The 10,212-nt window shown below is 44.9% G+C and overlaps 1 protein-coding gene across 1 annotated transcript in view; it reads left to right on the plus strand.

The window, feature by feature from the left end:
- Positions 1 to 6,796, plus strand: part of dusp22a (dual specificity phosphatase 22a) — a 129,265-nt gene extending 122,469 nt beyond the window's left edge. Inside the window, exon 7 of the mRNA XM_043706607.1 lies at positions 6,092 to 6,796. Coding sequence (XP_043562542.1) covers positions 6,092 to 6,298 — 207 coding nt within the window. The 3' untranslated portion in view covers positions 6,299 to 6,796. The remainder of the gene's footprint in view (positions 1 to 6,091) is intronic.
- The last annotated feature ends 3,416 nt before the right edge of the window (positions 6,797 to 10,212 follow it).

The following is a 10,212-nucleotide window of genomic DNA, read 5'->3' on the forward strand; positions in this document are numbered from 1 at the left end:
GGGCAGTGCGGGGTTCCTGGACTATGAGGTTGGAAGCTGTGGGTGGGAGATCTCCTGGGGTGATGAGGTTCTGTATGGTCTGGGAGATGATGGTTTGGTGATGGGGGGTGGGGTCATGGTCAAGGGGGCGGTAGGAAGAGGTGTCCTCGAGTTGGCGTTTGGCTTCAGCGATGTAGAGGTCAGTGCGCCAGACTACCACTGCGCCCCCTTTATCCGCTGGCTTAATAGTGAGGTTGGGATTAGAGCAGAGGGATTGAATGGCTGCGCGTTGTGAGGGTGAGAGGTTGGAGTGGGGGAGGGGGGTCGACAGGTTGAGGCGGTTAATGTCCCGGCGGCAGTTGGAAATGAAGAGGTCGAGGGCAGGTAATAGGCCAGCGCGGGGTGTCCAGGTGGATGCAGTGTGTTGGAGGTGGGCGAAGGGGTTCTTGGAAGGTGGGCGGGGTCCTGATTGTGAAAGTAAGCTCGGAGGCGGCGGCAATGGAAGAATTGTTCGACGTCATAGTGTGTATTAAATTCATTGATGCATGGATGGAGGGGGATGAAGGTGAGTCCTTTGCTGAGGACTGATCGTTCGTCCTCAGTGAGTGGGAGGTATAACTTAAACTACAATGCTGATGAGCTCATATATTCAGGAGTGGGTCTGGTTTAGATGCTGAATATGTTCAAAGGTTGGAGGAAAAGTAGGAAGGAAGCATGAGATAAATGAGGAAAGCGATGTGATTTTGTAAAGGAAGTAGATGATGAGTAAAATATGAATCCAGAGTGTTAGAGTGAAGTTATAGAGTGGGAGTAGGGAAAGGAGCTACTGGTCCAGATTAGTAGAAGTTAACTTTACGACTAATACAAGAGGCTTCTTTGTTATATGCAGAGAACAAAGCTTCATGTGGATTTGCAGATAGATTTGCATTTAATATAGGAATAGATGATGCATTGGAGGTACTGCAGAATGCTTCCCCATAGTCTACCTTAATCATAATTCTCACAGAAAGAGGTTGTGGCCTGACAGTACTAGTTTGTCTGCAGTGAGTGATGGTCTCTGCTGCTTTCTCTCTCTCCCCAAGTATGTCTCCTCCACTCTGTGGATTTGTTTTAAAGATTTATCCTTGAGGCAAAGTAAGTGCTCCTAACATGGCCAGATTTAAGTTGAGAATGGTATAGCTGCTGCAGATCATTTGATGTGAGCCCTTCCATACCTGTCTGATTTTGGAAACTTGGTACATGAGCAACCACATTCAGAGACCTGTAGAGTGCTTTTGCCTTGGTGAGCAGGTGTGAAGACTATCGACATTGTTGTCAAACTTGCCATTTATATGAACATTGTAAAAAACACTGTTGATTTGAGGGTTTTGCGTAAAAATAGATTTAAAGTTTTTTTCATGAGTTGTGGGCATTACTGTCCAGTTCAGCATTTATTGCCCATTCCTAATTACCTTTGTGAAGCCAGTAGTGAGCCATCCTCATATACTGCTGTCGAAGTGGGGACACCCACAGTATTGTTAGGAAGAGAGATCCAACATATTGCTCCAGTGACAATGAAGGACCAGTGATATAGTGCCAAGTCAGTGTGGTGTGTGGTTTGGAGGAGAACTTGCAGGTGGGGGTGTTCTCTGAGGATTGCAGTGACTCAAGAAGACAGCTCATTGCCATCTTCTCAAGGGCAATTAGAGATGGGCTATAAATCTTGACCTAACGAGTGTTTCCCACATCTAATGAACAAAACACATAAGTTAGATAGAGATCAGGATTTGAACTTGCTTTCCAAACAGCCTTGTGAATTATATGTATTGTAAATGTATTATATCATTAAATTGACTTCTTCAAGCACCACAAACCATGAGCTTTAACTTTTAAAAAATTTGGAAGATGTAATCTTCAAAAATCCCAGAGTTATCACAAGGCAATAATTGCCGAATAAAGACTTGTAGTTCTGTGTTAGATAAAAATATAGCCTGTCCTAATTAACTAGGTGATGAGCATATTTCCCATGTGGCATGCAGACCAGGGAAATGCCAGGATTGATGCTGATGGTTAATCTTAGCCAAAGTGGTGGTGGTGATATTACATAGAACATAGAAAAGTACAGCATAGAACAGGCCCTTTGGCCCACAATGTTGTGCCGAGGTTTAATCATAATGTAAAATATAATAACAACCTACGCACCCTTCAACTCACTGCTATCCATGTGCATGTACAGCAGAATCTGCTTCTACCACCACAGCTGACAACACATTACATGCATTCACAACTCTCTGCGTAAAGAACCTACCTCTGACGTTTCCTTTATACCTTCCTCCTAATATCTTCAAACTATGACTCCTCGTACCAGTCAATCCTGCCCTGGGGAAAAGTCTCTGGCTATTGACTCTATCTATTCCACTCATTATCTTGTATACCTCGATCAGTTCTCCTCTCTTCCTCCTTTTCAACAGAGAGAAAAGTCTGAGCTTATTCAACCTTTCTTCATAAGGCAAACCCTCCAGTCCAGGCAGCATCCTGGCAAACCTAGTTTGCATCCTCTCCAAAGCCTCTGTATCTTTGCTATAGTAGGGCGACCAGAACTGGACACAATATTCCAAGTGTGCTCTTACCAGGGACTTGTAGAGCAGTAGCAAAACCTCGTGGCTGTTAAACTCGATCCCCCTGTTAATGAAAGCCAAAACACCATATGCTTTCTTAACAACCCTATCCACTTGGGTGACAACTTTGAGGAATCGATATACTTGCACACCCAGATCCCTCTGCCCCTCCACACTGCCAAGAATACTGTCTTTAATCCTATGTTCAGCATTCGAGTTCGACCTTCCAAAATGCATCACTTCGCATTTATCCAGGTTGAACTCCATCTGCCATTTCTCAGCCCAGCTCTGCATCCTGTCTATGTCGCGCTGCAGTCTGCAGTAACCCTCTATACTATCAACGACGCTTCCAACCTTTGTGTCATCTGCAAATTTACTAACCCACCCCTCAATCTCCTCATCCAAGTCATTTATAAAAACGACAAAGAGCAGAGGCCCCTGGTGCCAGGGGAAAGAGAGAAGCAAAGTCAAATTAATTGCTGCTCCAAAGGTTATGCTGTGATCCTGTTGAAAGTGTAGATATGGAGTGAAGACAGGATTGGTCTTAATTATTAATTTAGAGGTCACTTGACTGGCTGTATGTCCATTGGAACAATGTCAAGAGTGTGATGCTGGAAAAGCACAGCAGGTCAGACAGCATCTGAGGAGCATGCGAATAACATTTGGGGCATAAGCTCTTCATCAGGAATTCCTAGTTAATTAGAATAGGCTATATTTTTATCTAACACAGAACGACAAGTCTTTATTCGGCAATTATTGCCTTGTGATAATCCTGGCGTTTTTGAAGATTACATCTCCAGCATCTGCAGTCCTCACTTTCTCCCTTGGGAGCAACATGCATGATGCAGGACATTCTTGTAGGACCAGTGAGATAATGGTCACCAGTCACTCAGATAAAGGCCCAGTTTATGGCTTAGGATGGAAAATGAACTACCTGGGGAGGCTTTTTGCAAGATCCAAGGTCACCCAAAACAACAGCTTTTAGATGAGATTCCCTACAGTATGGGAACAGGCCCATCGACCCAACAAGTCCACACCAACCCTCTGAAGAGTAACCCACCCAGACCCATTCCCCTACATTTACCACTGATTAATGCACCTAACACTATGGGCAATTTAGCATGGCCAATTCACCTGACCCGCACATCTTTGGATTGTGCGAGGAAACCCGAGCGCCTGGAGGAAACCCACCCTGACACAGGGAGAATGTGCAAACTCCACACAGACAGTCGCCTGAGGCTGGAATCAAATCTGGCACCCTGGTGCTGTGAGGCAGCAGTGCTAACCACTGAGTCACCATGCTATCCCAAGAAATTTTATATTTAAGCCTCTACCATTGCTTTGTGGCCCTTAGATAGCTACAGGTCATGAGGATTCTCTAGCTGCTGATACCAATCAGCAATTAAAAGCTCACAGTCTCAAGAGTTCTGACAGGTCACAATACTTTGATATGCTGCCACTTGTTAGTGCAATATATCCACAGACATAATAAAGAAGGGACTCACTTTTGAAAACCTCGGAACACCTCAAAACACTTTGCAACCAATGAAGTCCTTTTCAAATGTAGCCATTATTCTAATGAATGAAATGCAGCAGCTATGTAATGATAATAACTATAAAACCTTATAATCTTAATAATATTGGTTGAAGAATTAAAATTTCTAGTGTTACCTCAGTTGCTAACCTACTAATCACTGAGTCACAAAGTTTTGGTTCAGGTCTCTCCAGGGTTTGAGTCTAGAGATTGAGTTGACACTTCAGTGCAGTCTTAAGGGCATGCTACAATGCTGGAGGTGCTATCCTTGCAGCCACATCAGATGAAGGCTCCAGCTTCTGCTTGGGAAACTGTAAAACATTTCTACTGTGTTATTTTGAAGAAGGGCATGGTAATTCTCCACCCTGTTCTCGCCAAGATTTTTCTCTCAATCAAGCAGATTATCTGGTCATTGTCAAATTTCTGTTTGTGTCAATTTGCTGCATCTACACTGGCCTTTTGTGTTTTCCTGTATTATAACAGTTATGACGTGTCAAAACTGCTGTAAAACTCCTTGAGATGTTCCAGGGATGGTGAAAAGTGCTATATAAATGCAAAGCTTCCTTTATGTTCAACTCACCTACTATTCTTTACAATAATACCATGGGACTTTTTAATGCACACCTGAGGGTGCAGTGTGGCTCTGGTTTAGACCATAAGACCATAAGACATAGGAGCGGAAGTAAGGCCATTCGGCCCATCGAGTCCACTCCGCCATTCAATGGCTGATGGGCATTTCAACTCCGCTTACCCGCATTCTCCCCGTAGCCCTTAATCCCTTGTGACATCAAGAATTTATCAATTTCTGCCTTGAAGACATTTAGCGTCCCAGCCTCCACTGCACTCTGTGGCAATGAATTCCACAGGCCCACCACTCTCTGGCTGAAGAAATGTCTCCGCATTTCTGTTCTGAATTTACCCCCTCTAATTCTAAGGCTGTGTCCACGGGTACTAGTCTCCTCGCCTAACGGAAACAATTTCCTAGCATCCACCCTTTCCAAGCCATGTATTATCTTGTAAGATTCTATTAGATCTCCCCTTAATCTTCTAAACTCCAATGAATACAATCACAGGATCCTCAGCCGTTCCTCATATGTTCGACCTACCATTCCAGGGATCATCCGTGTGAATCTCCACTGGACACGCTCCAGTGCCAGTATGCCCTTCCTGAGGTGTGGGGACCAAAACCGGACACAGTACTCCAAATGGGGCCTAACCAGAGCTTTATAAAGCCTCAGTAGCACAACAGTGCTTTTATATTCCAACCCCCTTGAGATAATTGACAACATTGCATTCGCTTTCTTAATCACAGACTCAACCTGCATGTTTACCTTTAGAGAATCCTCAACTAGCACTCCCAGATCCCTCTGTACTTTGGCTTTACGAATTTTCTCACCGTTTAGAAAGTAATCCATGCTTCTATTCTTTTTTCAAAGTGCAAGACCTCGCATTTGCTCACATTGAATTCCATCAGCCATTTCCTGGACCACTCCTCCAAACTGTCTAGATCCTTCTGCAGCCTCCCCACTTCCTCTGTACTACCTGCCTGTCCACCTAACTTCGTATCATCAGCAAACATCGCTAGAATGCCCCTAGTCCCTTCATCCAGATCATTAATATATAATGTGAACAGCTGCGGCCCCAACACTGAACTCTGCGGGAACCCGCTTGTTTAACGTCTTAAAGAAAAAGAAACAGCACTTATGGCAGTGCGACACTCCCTCAGAAATGCACGAGAATGTCAGCTTTGATTTAGTGATTGCCAGCTTTCATGTGAGGATGTTACAACATGCCCCAGCTGATGGGGCAGCTGAAGCAATGGCACATGGTTTTGTCATTTTTTTAATATATAGGCTGGACTATAGCTTTTGGGATGAGAAATTCTACCATTCTGGAGATCATTGGTGACTTCTCAGAAATGTGTCCTCGTGGCATCAGGGGAAAAAATACAGAATTTTGACGTGTGCTTGTTTTGTTTCAGTATCGGAGATGGCTTCGAGCGGAATATGGTGAAAATCGATTTAATGACAAGCAGGAGGTCGAAAAGCTGCTGTCTCAGTACAATGAACAGCAAAAGCAACAGCAGTTGAGACTCGGGGAGCGCCACTGGACAAACCATGCATCGTCGGTCTATCCCCTTCCCTACAATGCCTATGGCAGTACGAGTCGCAGCTGGGTGAACAGATAAGAGGACTGCCAGAGAAATACTGCTGAATCATTTTATTCATTTGCGAATCAGCAAGAATATATACAGCCATATGTACCAACTGTGCAATATGAAGCAGGAGAACGGCATATAATTTATATATCATTGTTTCTTCTTTTCCTATTTATCATTTTCAAGTGTGTTTTCATTGGCTACAGTGTGCAAGTTGTGCCTTTCTTTAAACTAAAGTGCCTAATTAAGATTGCAGTGTTAAATTGTGCTGCTTTGGATTTGTTTGGCACCTCCCTTTTATCCAGAATGGATGCTTGCTGCAGTAACTTTGGGCAGTGCCATTTAGGGCTATAAATTATTTAACAGTCTATAAAGTTGCTACTTTTACCTACAAGCATTGACAATGTTGATAAGTGGACATGAAACCATATAAGTTTTTCAGTGCCGCATGTGTCAGTAAATGTTTACTTTTACTCATTAAGCTAATTGAATTTTAAAATGATTAAATAAAATGGAAAATTGGGTTTACAGTGTTGTACCTTTTTAAGTAAGTTGTGGAGTTTGCATCTTGTCCCATCAGGTACTTCCTCTTGTCCACAATTGGTAGTTGTGCCCTCAGTTACTTAGCCCCTTTAGCCTGGAATCCCTTTTCTAAACTTCTCTGTCTCAGAACCCCGACCCAAATGATCATCCCCCATTTTTAAGATCTCCTTAGAAACTACCTCTTTGACCCAATGTCTTGTGACCTTATTAATAGGCAATCTGAATGTGAATACCTTGGAATGCTTCCTGATATTAAAGGTGCTAATGCAGTTTGCAGTCAGCTTACTGGTGCTGCCGTTGGGGATTGGTTCTCACTCCTGGGTGATATCTCAGGGATTCATCATTGCACAGTCATGAGTCGTAGGTACCTACAACAAAAGGCCCTTTGGTTCATTGATTCTATGTCGGTCAAAGACAAGCACCAACCTATTCTAATCCCATTTTCTAGCACTCGGCCCATACCCTTGTGTGCCTTGGCATTGCAAGTGCACATCTAAATACTTCTTAAGTGTTATAAGGATTTCTGCCTCTACTACCCTTACTGGCAGTCTACAATTTTTCTGAAATTTTCCTCTCAATGGGATACCTTTCTGCTGGAAGACCTAAATCGCCCCCTCAGTCCTTATACGTTAAATGCTGAGAGTAACGGTATATTTGATCATGGGAAGAATTGCTTTGTGCAAAGGCATCGTAAATGGATTCTGAAAGGTGCTTGAAGTGCCATGTAAAAACCATGGGCACTTCCTCATTATCAAAACAGTCTTATCACAGGGATGTGACTCTTATATACTGGCCTAGACTAGCAATCCAGACATTCAGTTTTAATCACCTGGGGACACTGGTTCAGATCCCAGAGCCACAGTTGATAAACTGTTTGTTAATTAATAAATTCTGAATTGAAAACAAGTGTCAGTAATGGTGACCATGAAACAATTATTGTTTTAAAACCCTTCTGGGTCACCGATGACAGAATTGAACAGAACTTATCTTTACGTGGGTCTGAATCTTGTCCTTTTTTGGTAAAGTGTTGGTTATGGTGGGTTTCTCTCCACAAGGCCTGGTGAGTTTTCTCATGCTGTCTTCCCAAATCCATTAACTACCGAACACCCACTATTGCACCCATCTGGTCCAATACTAGACTGATTCTACCGCTCACTGTAGCTGGAAGAACCCGTCACCACTAGAATATCCTGGAATAAATTGTCAGTACTGGCACAGGTGCCATCTTTACAAGGCCACTGTGCATCCTGAAAAACACAGCTAACCTGGATCTGCCCTGCACTGTTCCTGTCATTTGCTGCAGACATGGTGCAGAACTTTGTGGGCGAGGACTTGGATATCCTGACGGGTGGGTTCTGCAAAGGAGGACGTCCTGTTCCCTCAGGACAGCCTGAGGAGGCTATGACACTGGACAGTCCGGTCTGACGTTACCACTCAGGTCAATGCAGTCTCAGCTGTCTACAGGAACACCCAGCAAGGCAGGAAGAAGGTCAATGACCTTTACTACTCCCACCAGCATAAATGTTGCCTCACACTCACTATCTCTGTGACTGCACACATTTTCTGCTAAGGCTTATTCTCCATCACTCTCACAATGTATACATCCAGTTTTCTCACCTGCTGTCATCACCCATTTCCCTCATGCTACTAACTCCACATTGCCTATTCACTCACTTGAAACACTCCACCAAATTTCCTCCCGTCCCCTGCACCTATAGTAACAGCTGCACCAGCCACTTTTGTCTCCCGTGATACCATCTTATCTCTCATCGCAGGAGGAAGCAGCCCCCAACAGGGCAGAAAGAGTCAAGACAGATGACAGCCTGTCCAATTTTCAGCTCCTTGCCCCTTTACAAGGTGAGGATCCAGACTCTGACCACCCTGATCAGTGCCTGGACTGTGCTGGGGTCACCTGGCTGAAGACTATCTCCCATGACTGAGGGCTGCTGACAAACATGGGCACACTTCCCAGCTTTGTGCCTGCACTAAACAACAAGATGATACTGGAGTACTCTGAGCCTGGTACTTCTGGCTGTGGGAACATATCACACAAACACAGGCACGGCAAGGCAGGGAGGCTGTGAACACCTAGGTCTGTCCAAAGTGTTTTAGTGGCCAAGAGAACAAGTCAGCAGATCTGACCGATCCGACCGGTCCAATCCACGAGTTGGTGCCTGCCCTTGTTTACAGTCTGTTCTTGCAGCAGAGTTGCAATGATGGCTGCCACTACATGCCAAGGTTCAGTAAATGAACCAGAGATATGCCATAATGGCATGGGAAGGTGGACACATATCAGATGCCAGTGTCCATGGATGTGGAATGTGTGCAGCTGCTATATAGAATCCCTACAATATAGAAACAGACCACTCAACCCATCAAGTCCGCACCAATCCTCTGATGAGCATCCCACCTAGTCCCACACCATCCTTGTAACTCCCTTGGCTAGTCCACCTAGCCTGCACATCTCTGGACACTGTAGGCAATTTAGCATGACCAGTCCACCTAATCCACACATCTTTGGACACTGGAGCGTCACCATAGATGATGACATCAGGTATCTAAGATGGTGATCTAGAGGAACGGGTCATCAGGTGCCTGTCCCAACTTTAATGTCGGGCATTGTTGACATTTGATTTCCTCATGGCGGTGACAGGATGGAGGTATGAACTAGTTGGTCAATGGGAGGAATGAATCCGGTTGGTGGCAGGGAGGAGTGGAAGGGAGGGGAGGGTCTGGGAAAGATGGGGAGGGAGGTTATTTGAAATTGGAGAACTCAATGTTGAGTCCTCCAGGCAGCCTACAGCATAGCTACAATCTCCAGGAATACAGCCCGAAGGACTCAACATTGAGTTCTCCAATTTCTACTAACTTCCCTCTCCATCCCCTAACACCCTTCCCAGCCCCTCCCTCTCCCTTCCACTCCTCCCAGCCACCAACCAGATTAATTCCTCCCATTGACCAACCAGATCGTTCGCTCTGCCTGTCTTCACCAATGCCCACCACCACCCTGCCCCCAACACTCACCCTCAGTCCTGAAGAAGGGTTACATCCAAAATGTTGACTTCTCCAACTCCTGATGCTGCCTGGCTTGCTGTGTTCTGTCAGCCTCCTGCCTGTCTACTTTGGATTCCAGCATCTGCAGGTTTTCTGTCTCTACAGTGATCAAGGCTGGGAACTCAATAAGGAAGAGTATGTGATTCCTGAGATGGCAGGCAGGCAGGAAGGAAGGAAAAGGTAGGTGGGGTAGCTTTGCTCATATGGACTGGAATAAGCACTGCAGCAAGATTTGATAGAGTCATAGAGATGTACAGCATGGAAACAGACCCTTTGGTCCAACCCGTCCATGCCGATCAGATATCCCAACCCAATCTAGTCGCACCTGCCAGCACCTGGCCCATATC

Source organism: Chiloscyllium plagiosum, chromosome 17 (assembly GCF_004010195.1).
Source record: "Chiloscyllium plagiosum isolate BGI_BamShark_2017 chromosome 17, ASM401019v2, whole genome shotgun sequence".
NCBI lineage: Eukaryota > Metazoa > Chordata > Chondrichthyes > Orectolobiformes > Hemiscylliidae > Chiloscyllium > Chiloscyllium plagiosum.